Source organism: Calypte anna, chromosome 1 (genome assembly GCF_003957555.1).
Source record: "Calypte anna isolate BGI_N300 chromosome 1, bCalAnn1_v1.p, whole genome shotgun sequence".
Classification (NCBI taxonomy): domain Eukaryota; kingdom Metazoa; phylum Chordata; class Aves; order Apodiformes; family Trochilidae; genus Calypte; species Calypte anna.
In genome coordinates this window covers 58,646,507-58,667,793 of record NC_044244.1, presented here as the reverse complement: position 1 = coordinate 58,667,793, position 21,287 = coordinate 58,646,507, and the positions used below count along the sequence as shown (strand labels likewise).

At 38.1% G+C, this 21,287-nt stretch overlaps 1 protein-coding gene across 1 annotated transcript in view; it reads left to right on the top strand.

Moving 5' to 3' along the window:
* The window catches only part of BRAF (B-Raf proto-oncogene, serine/threonine kinase), an 83,241-nt gene that overhangs the window by 36,672 nt on the left and 25,282 nt on the right, over positions 1–21,287 (top strand). The window contains exons 4-9 of the mRNA XM_030451457.1: positions 4,525–4,628; positions 5,257–5,359; positions 6,590–6,738; positions 7,829–7,948; positions 15,947–16,106; positions 17,740–17,776. Coding sequence (XP_030307317.1) covers positions 4,525–4,628; positions 5,257–5,359; positions 6,590–6,738; positions 7,829–7,948; positions 15,947–16,106; positions 17,740–17,776 — 673 coding nt within the window. The remainder of the gene's footprint in view (positions 1–4,524; positions 4,629–5,256; positions 5,360–6,589; positions 6,739–7,828; positions 7,949–15,946; positions 16,107–17,739; positions 17,777–21,287) is intronic.

Sequence of the window (21,287 nt, the reverse complement as noted above, 5' to 3'; positions counted from 1 at the left end):
AGATCAGAAATTTTTTCACGGGGAACCTATTTTTTAAAAAAATGCTGATCTGATTCAGTTAAAATGCACAGTGGGAATCCTGTCAAAACCCTTGATGGAACTGATAATCCCACTTTGGTTCCTGCCCGCCTGCTGTGCTGGAGCTGCTGGCTCCTGGCAGGCAGCCTGGTAGCTCGGCGGGTCAGGAGCTGCACCATGCTGGGGTTCCTGCTCCCTCTGCTCCCAAGCTGCAGGACCACACACCCTTCCTCCAGCTGGGGGTTGGTAGAAAGCTGTTCTGAAACTCCTGCTCCAGGGATTTGGTTAGCTGGGAAAAAAGCATTTGTTTCGGGTTTTTGTTTTTTATTCAGATTGAGTCGCTCTCCAAATCACTTTCTTGGAGTGGGATTTTTCATTAACTTTGCAGTTAGTTGGGTGTGAGGATGGGACAGGCAAAAGAGAGATTGTAGATGGAATGCTTTGCAGGGCAAGATTTCTGCTGTACAGCAGGTGCTGGTAGGTGCTGAAGGAGGGGGCTGAGGGGCTGCTTGTGCAGATGGTGATAGACCGTACTGTACCAGTCTGGGAAAATGATTAATCAATACTACAGGGATTTATTCTAGTATTTAGTTCTTTTAATTTAGCCTTCTGTTTCTCTGCTTGGGAGGTCTGTAAGAGAGTGTTCTAAATGTGATGCTGATTCAGGATCCTGGTGATTTTTGGAAGTGATCAAAACAGTTCCCTGTTTTTTAGCTGTATCTTGTTGTAGTTGGCAGTGAAGAGAAGAAATGTTCTATCGATGTTTATAATTGCAGGTTGCATAAATATGGCTGGGATTTTAATGACTTGGGGAAATAATACTGAGCAATAATGAATAACAGGTGAGGAAGATGCTTAATGCATGCTTTTTGTAGTCCTGTTGCACTTGCTTTGCTGTAGGGGACCTTCATTGTGATACTTGACAAGTTCTGAGAGCTTACCTTTCTGACTTTACTGATTTCTTAAAAGGAAGTCTGTAACTTCATACATCTTTGCTTTTATCAAAATTAAAAGGAAAAATAAATTTTAAGTCATCTGAAGTGGCATTGTTTACACCAGTGTAATTCATTAATAGAGTTGGAGGTTCCTGATGTGGATCTTGGCTTCATAAGGTACTGGAGGATGTCCCCCTTTATGGAGGATCAGTGCTGGAAGAAGAGAATTTATTCCAGTGAGCACAGGATTCCTTCCCTTTTTCACTTTGACTTTTCTTTAATGGTAGTCACCTTTCCACTGCTTGGCTTTTCTTCCTTGTCCTTTTCCATTCCCTCACCCAGGTCTAGATTTTGCTACCCTGGTTTCTTTTAATACTTGGTGCCTCAAAGTTTTCTGCTTAAGCTAGAACCTCTTTCCCCCCTCTATGCACAGTTCTAATGCCTCTCCTTGGCAAGTCCTTCCCTCTGCTCCTCCTTGTCCAAAATGAGCCGTCTTTTTCTCCGGGTTGCAGAATAAAAGCTGCTTGTTCAGGATGTGCTTCCATTACCTCCCCAGCTGTTTCAACTGGTTCTCCCCCACCACGGTAGTTCACTCTATCTTTGTTTCCACCCCCCTGCCTCATTTAGCTCTTGACTCTGCCCTCTCTCCTGTTTATTTGTTTCTCACCAACGTGGTGCTGGAGATTCCCTCTCCCAGTATATACATGCTTCCTCTGGTCAGTTCTTAAGTTTGTCCTGCTTCTCTCTCACCCATTTCTCCTTCATGCCCCAACCACTTTCCTGGCTCTCTTCATTCCCCTTTTTCCCCTCTAGTTAGTCAGCCTGTCAGTATCTGAGTATCATCTTCCAGTATGGGTATCAGTGATGAAACAACTGATGTTGCTGGAAAAGTAGACCTGAAGTGTCTGGGGGACTTCATCTCGGTCCAGAACTGTGCTTAGAGTAAAATTAGCTGTGAGCTGAAGTTCATGGTTGGACCTCATGTAGGGGGGAGGTTGAAGCACACCTGAAGTCTTCAGAGTTTTTAGTCAAATTCTTAAGACTATTTACTCTGTAAATATGTGTTAGAGGAAGGGGAACTTGTGACCTAGCACTGAGGGGACAGACAGGAATGGTGATGGTGCTAAATCATAGTTACAGCTAAAGGTTTTTTTTCTTAACAGGACGTTATGATTAGTACAGTACAGAATTTATTAGGATGGCACAGGGTTTCTGCAAGCAGAATCAGTATTGGACAATTTATAAGTAGTATAATACAGAATCTATACTATATCTTAAATTATAATTGCTGATCACCTGGACCTCCAGCAGATTGGGTCTAATATTTAGTTTGTGGTTTGCTGTATCCATGTAACAATCATAATGTAGACTAGAAATTCATATAAAATAATACATATCACTCCTTCAATCCTGGGAAGAATAAAAGGATGATGGAGATGTGTCCCTGGCCACAGCAGACCCCTTGTTTAACTGTCTGGCAGCAGCTCCAGTCCAGGCCCAGTTATCAGTCCTTAGGATAACTGCTTAATTAGTCCTCAGGACTGATAACTGCTTAATCTTATGAAAGTTCTATGGGACCTGTTATTTGTCTTCTGTTTTGTGATGGAGTTGTCTATACCACCTGGTATCCCCTTGTTCCTGGGACATTCAAAGCCATCAAGGGAGGGAGTAATGAGCCTGACACCCAGGAACCTTAAGGGTGGAAGGGGAGGAAATAAAAATCTGTTTGGTTTGTCTATTTGATTCACAGGACCTTCAGGGGCTAATAATGAGGGGAAAGGGAACAAATCTGAGATCTGCTTCGTCACAAAGAATGTCTCCTTGCCTCCTAAAATGGTGTTTGTTATGTTCATTGTGTTGTCAAGGATCAGGAGAAGGGGGGTTCCCATTGCAGGAAGACCCTGTGAACAGCTGATTTCAATGTGAACAAGTAGTTTGGTAGAGAATTAAGCAATAGAGGGCTGAATTTTACAATAGAAAGTTGTTGACAGCATTGACAACAGTATGTGCCCCAGGCTCCCTCTTAGTATCAGTGACAGGTATTTAAAAATATGGGGGTTTGCTGTAGGAATGACCTACGAGTCGTTGAAAGCCACAGTGATAACTTCTTTTACTTAGCTTTAAAAAAAGGTGCATTAAGAAATGATGGCATATGTAAAACAAAGTCACAAGGCTGAGTATAAAGATTGTAAAGCAGTATGTTATAGGATTTTTTTCAAGGCATTAGTAGAAATTCTCTTCTTAAAATGTTTGTGTTGACCAGATGAAATGCACCAATATCCTGTAAGAAGCACTTTGATATTAATGGGAGGAAGACTGTGGTGCAAAATGTATCTTCAATTTGTCTCTTCTGAGAGAGCATATGTTTGAGTTCTGGAAATGCAATATGTAGTGTAATCTCCAGTGATGTTCACAAAGCTACCTGAAATAGACTGCTATGTTTCACTGTCATCCTTAAGTAGGACATAGGGCCCCTAAATACCCATGGAAATTTAAGTGCAAGGAGGAAAAGCAAGGCTCCAATCCAAAGCTGGTTGAAGCTGATTAAGAGACTGTTTTTGGCTACTGAGGGCTCTGGCTTAGCCCACTAACTAGCAAGCTAGAATTGAGCTTCAGGTGTTCAGGGAGACTTTAACAAAAAAGTTAAGTCCATTGTTTTTTCTTTTGCTACATGTTTGAGATAGTGTCTGTAGTTATAAGAGCTATCCTCATGTGTATACTGAAGTGTTACACATTATTATTGTTTAGTTCTAGAAGTAGTAAGTGGGTGATACTTAACCCCTTAACTAGACAAAATCACCAGATTGTATTGTTCTGTTTTTATAACTTGGCAGAATACGCTGCTAAATCACAGGTATACTTAGAGATTATGTCCTTTTTGCTCTGAGATATGCCTAGCGAGAGTAGAGACAAGGAAAAGATCTGTACAAAGTCTACACTTCATTGTTTGGCATGTTACAGTGTGCTTCTCCATTCTTTTCATCTTGTTAGACATTTAAACTTTTCAAATACTGAAACAGAAGGGAGGAATATGTTTTTCAAATAGGAAGTGTCTGTTGAGCTGCAAATATAGGTTACAATGAGAGGAGATTTCTGTCTGACTCAGATGATAGTTTCATTTTATTTGTTTGCATGCTTCTGTTTTTGAAACAGAAAATAAAAAGTATATATTTTGTCTTTTTTTGAGTGCAGTCCAGGTTAATTCTTCCATACTAGTTCCACTTACCATGTTGCCTCACTTAATTTTACAGCTTGGCCTGAACTTTTAAAATATGTATTTATTAGTTCTCTATCTGCTGTGTCTCCTTTTTCTTCAAGATAAAAAGGGTCGAAAAGTCACTTTTAGTGTTGGGTCAAAACTTCATGCAAGCATTAATAGAAATGCGTATATGTAGTTGCTTATATGTAGTAGTCACCAATAACATTCTTCACTGGACAAAAAAGATTTTGAAAAACTCTCTTGTTCTGTAAAGCATCATGAAGGTGGGGTTTTGCAGCTGACAGTCAAAATGGTTGTATCAGTTTGAAGGAATAAAATGGAACTTTAATTTCTTTTATATTTGACCCTTAGGTTCCAGCAAGATGTGGGGTAACAGTCCGAGACAGCCTAAAGAAAGCTCTGATGATGAGAGGTCTTATTCCAGAATGCTGTGCTGTTTACAGAATACAAGATGGGTATGGTTTCTATGTGATGGTTTTTGCTCTTAAAATCTCTTCTTGGAGTTACCCAGAATGGCCCATTCTAACCAAAGTTGTGGAAGTTTATTTCAAAGGTCAGAATGATGTGATATTGTACTCTAAAACAATTTGTGCCTGGAAGACAGGCCTAAAGAATGGCAAGCTCCTAGGAAAAAATTCAATCACTTCCAGAACAGGCATAATGAAGAGTAAGAGGAGCTTATAGACTGTTGGCAAAACACCCATTGATCAAATTCATGCTAACAAAGCAAGGATTAAATAGATTTCATCAACTTTTTTGGTTTATTTGACTTGTTTATGGGGCATTCTTAACTGAATTGAGGGGAACTGAGTTGAGGGGAGGGGGAGGCAATGGAGTTTCCAGCCCTTAAAAAATTTTGTAGATTATCATTAGTGCACAAAATTATCTTTGGAACTTTGATGGAACGGGTACTTTGACAGGCACTTCATTTGAGCAGAGAGCCATCTGTCACTTTGGTTTGAAGGAATCGGCCACTACTGGAACTGTTTGAAAAAGTCCCTTTCTGTCTGACCTCACATCTTATGCAGGAGACCCTCAAGGGCCTGTGTGCTGGTGCTAATGAAAGGCTTATTTACACTTTAGGGAGAAGAAACCAATTGGCTGGGACACTGACATTTCCTGGCTCACAGGGGAGGAGTTGCACGTAGAAGTCTTGGAGAATGTGCCACTCACAACGCACAATTTTGTATGTACTCTGGTGTTTGGTTTTTTGTGTTTTTTTTTTTAATGAAATGTTGAGTAGGGTTAAAGTAGAGGACTTTTAAATTCAAATTAACAATCTTGAATGTTGTTTTTTTTCTGTGGGATGTGGTGGGGGTTGCAAAAGAAGCTTCTGATTGCAAAAGCTTAAGTGAATTAGACTTGTCATTGAAACAAGTGATGTTAGAGTATTTGATCACCCTTAAAACTTTGACATTTGGATGGAATACACCCTCTAAAATCTATAAATGTAGGGGGGCTCAATCAGCACTGCAATGCAGCGCAGTAAGAATAATCTACTATTTTTGTATTGCTGTATGTATAAAATGTATTCTGGGCTTCCCTGCTGGCTCTGCAGAAGCAATTAACTAATGAACTAACTATTCCCAGAGTCGTGCTGACATCATCAGTGATGCTAGTGCACAAATATGTTTTGACCTGATAAGGCACCAAGTAAATGAAGCTGCTAAGCAGAATCCATCCCAACAGTTCCAGCTACATACAAAGTCCTGGAAATAATGTTTCTCACACTGAGAAGAAAGGCCTTTTGTTGAAATTTAAAATTATTTTTTAAAAGTCTATTTGCAAGCTGCTAAAATTATTTTACTCAACTCGTTTACTCAAATGAGTTACAAAACTCATTTGACTATGGCTGGTTAGATGAAAGGCTATTAGGTTGAACATTTTTTTTTTTACTGTCCTTCTGCAGTTTTGATTATTACATGTGGTAATAAAACTGGAATGTGGTTTTATGTTAAGTATTGCTAAATTTGAAATAAATTATTCCCCCTCCTCCATAATATGGGGATAATATCTGTTTACCCTGTGGCTATTTTAAATGTTTCAGAGTTCCAAATTATAACTCTATATGCAACCATACATAGAAGCAGTATATATGTGTGTGTGTGTGTATATATCAATCATATTTGTATTTCCAGTCTGTTTAGTGTTGGATATCAATGTCATTTGGCTCCTGGAAAAATTAGAAGATGATGTAGTGCTTCAACAGCTTTTGGTTTCATAGGTTATATCCAATTAAATGCTTAATGTCTCTAGCATGATAATAGTGCAGTGTTTTGCTCCAGATTAGTTGCTGGTTTTCTTGCTTCTAATGAAGTGAAACATGAATTGCGGATGTATTTGGGGGAGGCAAAAGCAAATAGCCTATCTTAGGCTTGCAGAAGGACTCTAATTATTATTTTTTTTTACAATACAGGTACGAAAAACTTTCTTCACGTTAGCATTCTGCGACTTCTGTCGAAAGCTGCTTTTCCAGGGATTCCGGTGCCAGACATGTGGCTACAAATTTCACCAGCGCTGTAGTACAGAAGTGCCACTGATGTGTGTTAATTATGACCAGCTTGAGTAAGTAAACACAACTGGTTGGTTTTAAAAGTTTTGCCTTTTATTAAGCTTATAGCTCTCAGCTCTTTCTTACATTAAATGTGTAATTCGTGAGGTCAGAGGAGGTGCCTGAAAAAAATATGAGTTCAGCTGTTCTTGTGAGACTGCATAATTAATGTTCTCTCTTCTGCCTCGGACAACCAGTTCATTTTTTTTTTTACTGGACTAAGAAATGCTTTATTTGAAGTATGAATTGGGTGGTTGAGCATTTGACTTTAACAGACAAACTTCTCATTGTTCACAGTTGTTCTTATTAATCAAAATTTTTTTACATGATAGATAGGGTCCTTAAATTTTTAGATAAGGGTTTATTCTCTTCAACCTGATAAAAATATTCAGAGACACTAGTTAAATATGGTGAAACTGCAGTTGGTTTTACAGTGATTGAAAATAAATCCATTCCTTAGTTTGATGTCTAGTTAAGAAAAGTAAAAGATGTCTGAAACAGTCATGTGTTCTTGAATTTAATTATCCATCTGTTTAAGTCTTTGATGTAGGTTAAGGATCTGGTGTAAATTGGCTCTGTGTTCTATTTGATAGGTTTCAGTGCAGGCTATGAAATTTTTTAAATAGACTTCCATACCAGGTATCACTTAAGATGCTAGTTTTTACTCCAGAAATAGAAAATAATTTAATTTTTGCTTGTGTTGGTATTTGTTTTCTTGGGCACCTCTAAAGTTTGTGCTCAGGTCTTATGGATAACATAGCTCTATCCATTTGGTCTTTGGCATTGCATCAGTGCAAACATTAATTTCATGTGCTCAACATGCAGGTATAAATTGTGCATTCTTGAAGATGTATGCAGTTTCAACTAAAATATTTTTAAAAGTGCTTCCCACAAAGGTAGATTTACAGCATGATCCTTTGTAAAGTAAATAATATTTTTAGCAAGTTTTGGAGGTTAATGTGTTAGTGTAGTCTTTATTTTAAAATTTAGAATTTGATCAGTGAGGGTTTGAATTTTGTTGTTTTCCTATCTTTGGGTGTTATATTGTGAAGCTCCTGGGTTTTGCACAAGCTAGGTTGTTTCTGTTTTGTTCTTGCCTCGCAGTTTGCTGTTTGTCTCCAAATTCTTTGAACATCACCCCATACCACAGGAGGAGGCCTCCTTAGGAGAGACCACCCCAGCATCTGGATCGTACCCCTCAGTGCCCCCCTCAGATTCTGTTGGGTATGACCTTATTTGTGCTGTTTAATCACATAACATTTCAGTACCGTATGCTTAGAAACACTCAGAAAAACTGCTTTGCAACTCTCTAGTGTTGTATTCTGGCTTGTCATGCAACTATATTCACCAGTACTTAACTTGAGAGAGGTGATTTTTTCATTCACATGTATGATATAAATTAGTACTGAACCTAAATTAAACGTGCGCTTAAATATCTGTAGAATTGGGGCCTTACCTGTTAAACTGATTTTTTTGGTAGCTTAGACCTGGTCTAAACTGGAAAGATTTTATACCTAAATTTAACATATACCAAAATTGTATATTCACGCTATTCTTTTAGTTTCTGTTATGAAACTACAGTTTATTTGCCTTGAAGTAACATACCTCAGTTTCAGAGTAAGCCACACCACTGTAAGATTGGTGTAAAAAAAGTGCCAGTTCCAGGTTCATAATACTGCTTTCCTACATAGTTTTAGTATCCTCCAGGCCAGCTCTCATCCTTCTGTTTAATTGTTGGGATATATCAATAGCACCCATTTCCTGCAGATCCAGGTTTCATAACATTAGACTTCTAAAACTGACTGTAGCCTCTATGCCATCTATTTCCATCAAAGACTCTGGACCCTCTCTCTCTGTGAAGCAATAGGTGATCATATTTACATTATATTCCTAGAAATTATATTCCTAAGAAGTTACTGACACCACCCAGCACTAGATAGTTTAACAAATCTCAGGGAAAGAGTAACTCAGGGATATATACAAAAGCCAAGACACCTGATGCAGATTTAGTAAGAACACCAAATACAAAAGCCTTCAGAAAAACATTCCTAGGATGTCTGTGCAGCATGGAGATGAACTGAGTTTGTCAGAGAGCCTTTCTTGGAAGAGTGAGCAGTGTGCCCAAATGAAAGCAGAAACACAACTGGAAGCTACACAGACACCTATGGACTCTGACTAGAAAAGAAATTCCCTGGGCAGCCGAGACTGTTTACGAAAGATCAAATGTGATGCCTGCCAGGAAAACAGATTGACAGTCCTGCAGAGGGAGCCTCATTTGGTAAGTACAAAGAGAGCTCATGTTCTTATTTGTACTATTTTTGTGCTATTTCAAGTACATTTGGAAGAGCCTATTCCAGCTGGTGGATGGTGCCTTTATATACTATTAATATTGTTAGTACAGCAGTTGTGGACACAGCTGCTTCTTGTGGTGCTCCAGGCAAATTGGGCTCTGCCTTTCTTATGGCACAGCTGAAATTATAACAAGGCTGCAACTATTAATGTGTGAAGAAGCTTGTTCATACAAACTGTTACATGCTTGCACATTCCAAAGGCACTCTATAGTCCCAATATTAATAGTAGTATTTGCTAACTTTCTTACTTTTCAATTGCTTCTGCCTCACATTTGTGTTTTCTTACCAGTTTAAAAGGATACAGCAGGATAGATTATCTTAATACCTGCACTACTTCAGACAATCTTAGTTTTGTGAAGTAAAAACTGAAAGGAAAAACTGAGATCAAAGCTGATTAAGTTCTTAGTGCTTTTAACTTCACGTATACAAAAAATGTTAAAGTTTAAATATACTTGCTAATTGAATTTAAGGAGCTTTCCTTAATTGTTGCACCTGTAAATGTTTATGGTTGCAGGAGCTGTAACAGGGTTATAGGTTTCTGCTTTTTACTTCTTTGTCATGCTGTATGCATTTTTAAACAAAACAAAACAAAACAAAAAAGTATTAATTGTGCCTTCAAAATTCTGTTTATTTTGAAAATGGTTTATGTTTATCAGCTGGTGTTCATAAGTAGGATGCATGTTACAAAATCATGCAACTTTCCCCAAGCATGTGTTTGTAGTATTTCCTTTCAGAACCAGCTCAGATGCAGTTGTGTAAACATACAGCGCCATCCATGCCTTTCTCAAGTTATTGTTCTGCCTTTCCTTATTATCTCTTCTCTGCTTTTTAAAGGCATAATCATGGAAATACTAATTTATCTAAATTTTTTAGAGTAAAAAAATTTTTAAAAGCTGCTTTTTCTATTGAAAAACAATGCTTACCCACAGTTTTGTTAAAACAGTTCAACTGTTGAATTAAAAAAAAAAAGTCAGCATCAAATGTCAGTCTTGTCTGGGAAGAGAGTAATGTATTGAAATTTGAGACTTTGACAAAGGGATTGAAAATATGAAGAACTAGCACTTTATTAACACTTATTAGTTTAATAATTGTTCTTTTAATTTCTCTGTTCTCCTAGCATCTTGCATGGCATGGCCCACAAAGGAATCCCACCCACTAACCATTTGGTAAACCTGAGGAAGGAGAAGGGAAACATCCTTCATCTTTAGCCTTGTGAAGGGATGCCAGCAGCAGGCAAGGTGCCCAAAGAAAGGAAGAGTTTGTGTTGCAAGACAAGCTCAAGAGCAAAGGCCTGTGTGACATGCTGAGAAATTGTCAAGTGATCAAATGGAAAAGTTGGAAAGAGAAGGGGACATAAAGGAAAAGACCCTTGGACGTGATGCAAAAGCTGCTAAGCATGCTGGAGAACTTTGTTTCACTTAGCTCATATGTCACGTGAGCAATCCAGTCCTGTGGCCTATTTTTTTTCCAAGTGTAAGCTGTAGGCAGTCCTTCCAGACATTCCATCTCAAAATAAGGGAGCAGATATGGTCCCACTTGCCCGTTTCTGAACCCCTTATAAAAATGTGTCTGGCCACAACATTAGGTCATCTGCCCCATTTCAGTTTTTTCAGTCTGCACTATCCTGTTGTGCCAAAGCAGTCATTTTAGTTATAATCTGCGCTTAATTGGAAAGAATTATTCAAAGTGTAGGTCTCCCTAATAATAGCCACTTGTAATAAAATTGAAGTACGTAAACTTTATATAATACATTGTATTCATTTCATTCCTTGCACTACCTTCAAGTTTCTGTATCTTTGCTCACAAAATATGAGCCCAGAATTTCTGTGAACCCAGTTCCCTGAATCTAACAGATTGATGAAAAGGGCAGAGAATAGCTATTAAAATCATTCTGGAGTTGTCTTTTTCAACTTCCAACCATTCCCTCAGTTGTTATGATGTTGAGCAAAGCTTGGGAAAGTCATGAGACAGGTAGTATGGCAGAGTCAGAAACGTGTGGAGTGGGTGGTAAGGGGGCACACTATCAGACTGTAAATAGTACAAAGGCAAGTTGGACTCAAAAACTGAAAGCATCTGCTTTGCTTCAGGCAGAGCACTGCTAGTAAGCAGGTTGGCAACATCTTGACTCTTTGAAAAATGACATTTCACAACATGCTTAATCTTCTGAATTTGAGGAAGAAAGGAGGACTGTGTGGTGTACCATTCTTGGAAGCTTGCCAGTCCCTGCCTTAGAGCTGGCTCCAGCCTGAGATTAAACACCTATGCTTTCCTTTGTGTCTTTCAAATGTTCACTGATCATTCTGCCTCAGCTGAAGATAGTTAAATGTCTAGTAAAGCTTCTGAAAAGCCAAGCAAAGACATGGTCTTAAAATACCATTTAGATTCCCAGGTGTTTAAGTGAGCAAAAGCTTTGTGTTTCTTCACAGAAAACAATGCTGAGCATTTCCCCCTAAGATTCCAGCACCAGACCTTTTCCATGTAAATGTTAGCAAACTTCCTGCAATATTCAACCTGGTATGCATTATTGCTGAGCAGAAAAGGCCTGGTATCAAGAAATTTAGAGAAGTCCTTTTTATCATGTGCAACAGGTGAGGGAAACTTCCTCTTGCTCTCCAAAATTTGCAACTATTTGCAAAATCTTGCTAGTGAGCTGAAGCCTGATTTGGTGGACTAATGACAGCTCTCTTGATAGCCCCTGGTATATGAGGCTATCAGCAGTTGTAGGAAAGCATTGCTAAGCTTTAATCTTACAAATGCCAGTGTAAATGCACACCATAATTGATAATCCTGGCAGCTGTTTTTCAACTACAAGCCAACACAGGTGAAAACAAGTTGTCATGGAATAGAAAACTGCATGAGTCCACACGAAGTTATGACAGTCCCAGATCTGTGCCATAATGTTTTTAATCAGACTTCAGAGTCTGCTGTAAGAGGGATCTTCTCTAGCTTGTAGTTACAAAATTTTACTGCTATCCCTTTCTGCAAGTCAGCATTTGATCTGGGGTCTTTGACTGTTTCCAGGCTGCGGAGGTGAGGAAAGGAAAATTTACTTTTTTATTCCTGGCAATATCTATGGAGTACAACAATTACTAAATTGGAACATGTTTGGACTCCCAACAAAAAATTACAACAAAAATCTAAGCAAAAATATTGAAGCCCAAAACCAACCTCTTTCAAGAAAAATCTTTCCTGAGTAGACCAGCTCTTAAATATATGAAATATCACATTGGTGAGTTAAAAGAAATTGAGGAAAATTTATTAAAATTTTCTTTGGTGTTTGTACAATGAACTAACTTGTTCTAAGATTGGGTGGAGGTACTGTATGTGATTTTATAAAACTTTTTTTGTATATAACATAGCATATGTGGCACTTTTCTGAGTTATCTTCCCAGGGACCCAAATTTGAGGAACTGTAAATCTGTGGACACATTGATACTTGCTGTAATTGGCAGGGTGAAAAATCTACATTTGTCTGCCATTACTCTTGCCACCTGATAAAACCTCCTTCTGCTTTTTCTTGATAAAAAGGGAGGGAACAATATGTTTATTCCAAAGTCATGGTCCAAAAAAAAAGTGTTTTGTTATATTGCCAGGGAAGGTCACAACATACTAAATTGAGTTTTGACAACTCTATCAGTTTGTTGCCAGGGAAGCTGAAAAAAATTTCCTAAAGATGGTGCAAGATGAGGTGATATAACCTGTAATAGGTGATATTATTGACCTTACTTGTGGAAGGTCTCCCCTAGCTAGCAGGGTGGCTCTTAACTGCTCACAAAGGCCACGGGAGCAACAGAAGCTCAGGTCCTAGTATTTGAACTGCTGCTCCTTTAAGCCTCAGCCAGCTATACATATATGCCACAGTAAACAGTTCTTTGCAGCAGTTGGTTCTGGTCCTCTTGCTTGTTGGGCTTTGTGTTGGTTTAGGGGGGTTGTTTTTGGTACTGTGTTTCCTGGCACTGTGTTCGCATAGGCTACAGAAGTAGTTTTGGAACTCACTTGGAATAGACAGTGTCACCCTTTCCCAGTGAATGGTGGCTGGTCCTTTTTGCTCCAGTGTCCCTTCTACTCTCCTGGAGTTACTAAATTTTAGGAATAGTATAAGAATGGGCTTTTGGTGGTTAAAAGGATTGCTGCATTCTTTGTGGTGATGGGTCTTCTGTAGATGAAGGTCTGGATATAAAGATTAAGATACAACTTTTGCCACACACAGACAGAGACTGGTGGTAAACTGCTCTGAGCTTGTGATATCAGTAGGACATCTTAACTAGCAAACCTTGTGTTTTTCTCTTTGCTAGTTACCTTTTTCAGACAAAAACCCCATTTAGTGAGAAGAACCTAACTTTTTCTAAGTGTCCCAGGGATACCTGTTAATGAAAATCTGATACTACAGATGGGGCATGTTAACCGATTCCCATCTCTGTATTCTTTGCCCAGAGATCCTTCCAATGGTAGTTAAAGACTCCAAGAAAGAGTTATCAGCCTGTAGTTGTTTTCTGAAGTTCTGAATTCCCCCAGTTAGAATTTGACAAGTAGAAAACCAATTCCGTTTTCAAGCACAGTATGACATAGTATGACATGCTATCTGTACTAATGGCATGATGACCTGTGAACAGAAATACAGAAGTATTTGCAAATTCCCTTGAGCAGATGACCATTTGTGATTCAAATGAGGATACAAATGAAACAACTCTGAGGTCCCTTCCAACCCAGCCAATTCTATGATTCTATGATTCTATTAATATTTCTGCAATTTGGTTTTCTCTATCTTGTCTTACGATCACAGAAAATCCTATTACTACTGTTTTTGTCCTATGGCAGAGCACAACTGCTGTCTCACAGTTGCTCCTAGTGCAATGGTCTGATGTTTGTTATTACACATATTCTTTAATTTCATTATTGCTGAGAACTCTTAGAAAATTTGAGCAGGAGTTAGCTACCTCAACAATGACAGTTCTGAATTGGCTGAGACTCTTTTCAGGTTTTTCACCAGAGATCTGTGTAGCATCCCACACCTGCCTTAACATGAAAACCCAATGCTAGAATGTAGCCAAGCCTTGCACTTGTATCTGTGCAAAGGCCCTTCTGATCTGGGTTCTAGTTGCATGATTTCCTTACAAAAAGGTTCAGGAGTTCAAAACGTCATCTACAGTAGAAAATTTTACCCAAAGACACTTGCTAGTAATGAATGAAACCTTTAGCTTATGTATATGTGCACCAACTGCATTTAAAAATGTTTCTGAAATTCTGACCATTGTCTGGAATGCTGGGTTGTTTAAGGCCCTTTCTCAGACATTTGACTATTTGCATTTTCAGTTCATGGCTTCCCAGTAACTTCCCAATATTTATATTGGGTCATGTGACAATAGGTAACTATTTTTTTTAAAGTTGATGAGGGTTAACCCTCTTACCTATTCTTCCCCCTCCCTACTTCTGAAACAATCCCTGTACTTTATTACAAGACATACTAGGCTGTTACTTGGATTAATTAAGAAGCCCCCTGTTTGGCTATTCTCAGTTGAGAGTCTGGTGCCCAGGAAGGAAAGGATGACTGTACGTAGGATATAGATAGCACTGAATTCTGGTGCCAAACTACATAAACTCATCAATCAAAGGCAGGGTAATAGTCCTTGAAGCAGACCTGTTTCTGAAAAAAATGTCAAGAGAGCCTGTTGAAAATGTTAGTTGCCCCTAAAGGTCTTTGGAGAAGCCAGGGAGGTAGCAGGAGGACCAAGGAGTTAGGGGAGGCAGTGCCAGGACACACTGCTGCTCTGTGCTTTATTTCTGAAGCTGCTTCCTCTGGGCATTGTAACTGACCCATGAGTAATTGAGTGGCTGGAGGACTCTTATGAGTTGTTTTCTGTACATTCTAGAAACCTTGTTGTCAGATATCACATATTTTAATGTTAAGTTTTATTTGAAAAAAGTGGCAAATGTTTGTCATTTATCTTTTGCCTTATATCTATTAGACTGAATTATTAGACTTAAAAGTGAATGACCTTGACTAGAGTAAGAGAGATGGGGTAGTTTTTTGTACTTTAACAAAATAAATGGATAACCAAAGTAGTGACATTCTGTCTCCTTAGAAATGAAAAAGCAAGTGTTTAGGTGGTTTGTTTTAAATATAGGATCCATGAATACTATAAATTAAAGGCTTTATATACTGGCAGCATTTGCATTTCTTCAGAAAATTTCCCTGTGTAGTCTGAACACTTATCTTTCAACTCAGTTCTATTGCATTGCCAAACATTTAAAGTGTTCAACTATTTAAAGTTATTTCATAATGGTCAAGGTTAAGAGGTGGTATGTTTATTTTAGTATCAATAATTCATATTACTTTGGCCATAATATTAATCAATTATTCTGAATGACCAGTATGTAATTCTCTTAAGCCTTTCTCAATTGAATACTTAATCCATCCATGCAATTTGTTTTGTGACATCTTCTGGCTATAATGTTGATGTAAGATATTAAGCATTTTTAGTTCTCAATGGGTTGCCATTAAAAAGAGTGGAGTACATGAACACTTCAGAGTATCTTGCTATGTGTGCAGTGCTTGTTGGGCTACATTAATTTTTCAGATCAGGAGTTACAATTATGAGTTTGGGATGACACAGTAGGATTTTTTTTTGTTCTAACCCAGAACACTTCACAGCCATGTAATTAGGTAGTTTGAGCAGCAGAGAGTTCTTGCAACTGATCATTGGGGAGTAGAGATTGTTCATTATAAGTTGTTTTTATTCAGGCCTTTAGATCGATTTCTTTAATGTATGTATTATTATTATAGTTGAAAAAGGACTTACCACACCCACTATGCAGTTTTTGAAGCCATTTGTAGACCTAAATCCTCTTTTTCCTTGACTTTGTTTCTCAGACCACCAATTCTCCCTAGTCCTTCTCCTTCAAAATCCATTCCAATCCCACAGCCCCTCCGACCAGCAGATGAAGACCATCGAAATCAATTTGGGCAACGCGACCGATCCTCTTCAGCTCCCAATGTTCACATCAATACAATCGAGCCAGTCAATATTGATGTAAGTATTAATAATGTTTGGATCAGGAATAACAGATTTGATGTTTCCCTTGTGAATATCAGTACATTAGATTTATCCTGTGGACAGCAGAATGTTGTGTCTCTAAGGTAATCCTTGGTGGTCCACCAGAAGCTTCATAGATCCCACATGAGGCTTGCTATTGAGAGCTGTAAGAATGCAAAGAACCCATTCTCCAAAATCAGAAGCTGCCTTTTGACAGTACTGTCTTGTCTTTTTGCAAAGAAACATTCTATAACAAACCACTACTATTTTTTTTTTTTTGTCGTCAGTAGTCCCAAAGCTTGTGCTGCTACCTCTACCACAGCACTAAGAATATGAAAGCCAGTAACCACTCTTGCAAACAATTGTGTGTATTAAGCATATTTTCCTATATGCAAGACAGGGATTTTTAGTATTTGTAATTCAAGTAGTATTTCTGATATTGATGAAAATTAAATCATTGCAGTAAACTGAGTTCAGACTTTAATGTTCCTTAGGATTTCAAAAGCTCAGTACGTATTGTTCTGAGCATTCTTTTGGGATACTCAGGAACTGCTACACTTGTTTTCCACGTTTCTGAAGTCTCAATGCTGAATCATAAATAATAACAATATTGATACTAGGTATAAGGACCTTTCAAAATGTTGGTCTCAGCACTCTCTTTCTAATTTTGCTAACTTATACAGCTGGTATTTTACCTGTAAGTCTCCTCTAGAAATGAGTCAGTTATTAGGTGAAGCAGACTTGAAGTCTGCTTGGACACTGAGGCACAAAACCTGTTTTGCATGCGAGCCAAGTGACAGTGAGATGTTAGTTGACTATTAGGAGTGTGGCTGCATGGAGATCTGCATATGGTGTATGGCAGTGGTGCAGCTGAGAGACAAGACCAGTGTGTTTGGCAGCAGAGCAGGTGTAAAACAGAATAAAATAATTGTGTAACAAAAAAAAAAAAAAAAAAGAAAAAAAAAAGCTTCATGATGAAAATGGACATGGTGAGGGAAACTGCTAGAATTTTCTACATTTCTTCTGTTTAGAAAATCCTTCGATCCTTTGTGTAGTTTGCTATTAATCTGGATGTGTTGTAAAACATTCTCTCAGTTTACAGTGTATTGCAAATGAAAGAACCTTTTGCAGTTAGGAATTCCTGAGAAGAGCAGAGTACGCCTGGCTATGCAAATGAGGTGCTTTGTTATAAGAAAAAACTAAGCAAAATTCATTTGTCTGATGTACCTCGGAACAGAAAATTGGTGTCCCAGCTTCTGATATGACAGTTCAAATAATTTTTGCCACAAACACACAAACCAAACTAAAATGTTTGGTTTGATATTTCTTCATGCGTTTTGGCCAGCTAGATGCTTAAATCAGTACTTTCATGTCATCATCTCTTTTAGGTGGTGTACATTTCACTTTACAACTAAGAGATACTGTTTCAAAGCAACTAATTTTGAAAAGTTGGAGTAGTTGTTATAAGTAGTTGTTTGGAGTTGCTGCTATTAGTAAACCAGGATAGAAAACAAATTCTGTTTTGTGAACACCATATGAGGTTATGGAGTTTCAGTTTGATCAATTGTAGTTGATTCAGAAGTGTAAATAATATTACCTAAATTAATCACTTTTTTTTTATTATTTATAGGACTTGATTAGAGACCAAGGTTTACGAGGAGAGGGAGGTAAGTAGTGTTTAAACCACCTTGTGTATTTAATTACACAACTGCTCTGTCCCTTCCCTTTGTTCTACTTCCTTCTACAAAACACAGGCACAAAGGAAAATATGACTAGAACAAAAGATGAATTTGCATTTGCTTGTCCATGAACTTAATATTTGTCTGACAAAGGTTTGAGTCATTTGCCAGTCATTCTGGGAGTGGGGGAGACGGAAGGAGAAAAAAGTTTTGAAGTGGTATATAGTTTTTTAGCTTTAAAATAACCTTGCACACTCACTTTTTTGCTCTCACACGCACACACTCATTCACTCACATGGCCACATACAGATATGCTACAACTGCCCAGCTCTCTCTGAGATTTGTATGCCTGTTGTTACCTTTTTACCCATGGAAACAACAGGGATTTTCATTGAGAACCATCAACATGGTAGACAGACCTTCCATACAAACTGCTGTTTCCTAAAGCAGCACGAAATGCTCCGGTTCTTCTCCCCCTCTACCCCTGCTGAAGATGCTGCTTTGCTGTACTGCATGCCTGTGCTACTCTTGGAACCAGGTTTTTAAGACCTTAAGCCAAAGCCAAGTTGTCTTACGTTTCCTTCAATAACACATGGCTCTAATTCACAATGAAGTCAGAACTAGTGCCAGAAGACTTATTTTTCTTCTCATGTTATGCACAGGCCTGTTAAATCACTTCTTCCACTGGCTGTCAAGGTCCTAAGAGGGCTTCTTATGTGCTGTGTGTATTCCTAGGAATATAATAATAGTATAGAAATAAAGGAATAGTAAGAAGGGCAGGCATATGGCAGTTTTTCCAACTTCAGATCATTAACACAGCAATCTCTTACTAATTATAACTTACTTCCACCATAAGTAAATTCTGAATTACCTTAGTGCACTCTGTCCTGGTTTTGAAGGTTTTGTACTGTGGGCTATTGCAAACCTGGTAGTTGGTAGGATGGTACCTACCTTCTGCGTTGTGTTTGGAGCTGTTTTTTCTTATATCAGCAATAGAATGCCTTTCAAAAAGAAATTTCCTGCAATCCTACTAATTTAAAGTTGCCAATTTTAGCTATTTTTGTATGTGTTGATAGATGTGGCACTCCAGTTTTACCCATTTTGTCCAGCATTTAAATGTTGTGCTATCATGTTGGTTTTAACTCTCGGTCATAAACTGTCTGCTTGGCATCTGAAAACAATTGGCTGTTCCCAGTCCTGAAACAGTGTTATTAGTAGCATTTTGGATGGATTTTTTTTTTTTCCTTCAAAGTACAGAAGCAATCTATGAATAGGAGTCAAAGCATCCTAGTTATTTCCCATGACTTCTTTCATTTCTTCTATGTGTCTGTCTTTCTGTCTCTGCCTGCCCGTCTCTTTCTCTCTAACAGCCCCTTTGAACCAGCTGATGCGCTGTCTTCGGAAATACCAATCCCGGACTCCCAGTCCCCTCCTTCATTCTGTCCCCAGTGAAATAGTGTTTGATTTTGAGCCTGGCCCAGTGTTCAGAGGTAGTTGGGCTCTTCTTTCTTGTTTTCACCCAAACAAAATAAGTAAAACCACAGATGCTGTTTGTGCCTCACCCTCACACCGTGTGTATGTAAGTGTGTGAGTTAATCGAAACACCTCTGTTTTTTGCTTGGCCTGGCTGGAATGCTTTGAATGTGCTTTTCACACATACTCACTTCCACCTTTACACGCTTGAAAATGATCAGAAATAAAGTCTGACTTAAATCTTCAAAAGCAAGGAATTTCATAGTTGAGGTTTTTGTGTGGACCTTAACTTTTTTTTTCCTAAATAAAGGTTCTTGGATTGCTTGTAGTGATTTTAAAGACCAGGTGTCATCCTCAACTTAGAATTTCCTTGACTGTTCAGTTTAAGTCAGTTCAGTGCTTTAACAGTTTCCTATAGTCAATATTCTAGAAAACCAAATGTGAATTACAACCATTTCCATTGATATCTTGTTGTCTCAGGCTTTTCAAGTAATGTGTCATGTCAACTTTCAACAAATATTTCAGTATGAAAACATGCTATTCATACCACATTGGGGCCCCAGATGATTTAGACCGTGGAGTTCTTATTTACTGAGTAAATTCCCAGTGAAACAGTATTTGTGTCCTGCTTCATGCAAAGACTCTTCCATCTTCACATAATTGATTTGGGCCTAAAGCTGTCAATGGATCTGTTGTATTGCACAAATCCCAAAAAATTCTGTGGGATTTCATATGCTGGAGAAACCAACTATTGAATAATAGCATGAAGTGTAAAAATTTGTGTTTACATGTATACATGTAGAAATGGGTAGCTCAGTGTATGTAGTGTGGTTTTCAAATGCTACCATCTTGGCTGTTTCAAAGACTCTTGTTTCAGAATATATCAAGAGCAGCTCACCTTACATAATTTTAAAGTTCTTCCAGAAGTCTGAGTAAGAAGACAGGTGTTCCCAACAGTCAGACTAGCTACAGCATGGAATATGTTACATACAGCTTCAGAGTCCAAGCTAATGTCCAATATTATCTGAAGTATTCTTCTCTAATAACTTGGAAATCAGGCCATCTGGTGTTATTATGAACAGATTAACTGTAATGTTCTGCCATGTGCTGTAAGCATTTTTGGTGAAGGGTGAATATTGTGCCCATATTTCTATATCATGGTATTTAAATTTTAAAATTTAAATGGGACATTTTGGTTACCTCTAAAGAAATCACGTTCTAGTGTATCTTGGATATTGCAGTGCAAGTCTGTAGCCCAGTAAACTTTTGGAAAATTGCTTGTGTTCTGCGAGCAGCATACATTTAATTCCATATATGTGTGATTTCAGACAAATAATAAATATATGACACTATAATGACTGTAACATGAATATGAAAAAAAGTCCATCCTTCAGGTCACTGGCTCCCTGCTCCTTGCACGTGCAGTTAGGATGCCCAATATGGATCATCATTGTCAGTTTAATATGGTTTTAATATGTTGGTTTAATATGTTAGTTTAATATGTTGGACAAAGTTTATGGATGCTACATCCTATTTTTTACGTGTTGGTATGTCATTATTTTGGGCTTCCACTTGTAATTGTAGTGGATTTTAGCTCAGTGAGGACAGGCCATGATGGCTATATATAATAATGTGATTTAATGTGATATAATAATGTGATAAGTATGTGATAAATGAGCACGTACTGAGTAACTGAACTTGAGCAACAGTTTTAAAAGTCACAAAGCCAATTTTTCAACTCAATTTGGCATTAGGATACACTTTTTTGTAAGAATGGGGCTTCTGAAGAAATATGAGGAGGAGCATTGTCTTTGACCCCTTCCCAGAGCACTGATGTGAGAGAAAGCTTTGGAATGTTGGAGATGTACAGTGACATACATTGTTTAGCAGAGCAGCATGAATTTAATTAACAGTTGACCCTATTTTATGTCCTTTGCATGAGGAGAGGTCGGCATAACCTTGTTACAAATAATTATGGTGTATTTTAAAAATCAGTGCTCTCTTTGTAAAGAGCCACTCTGGGCTC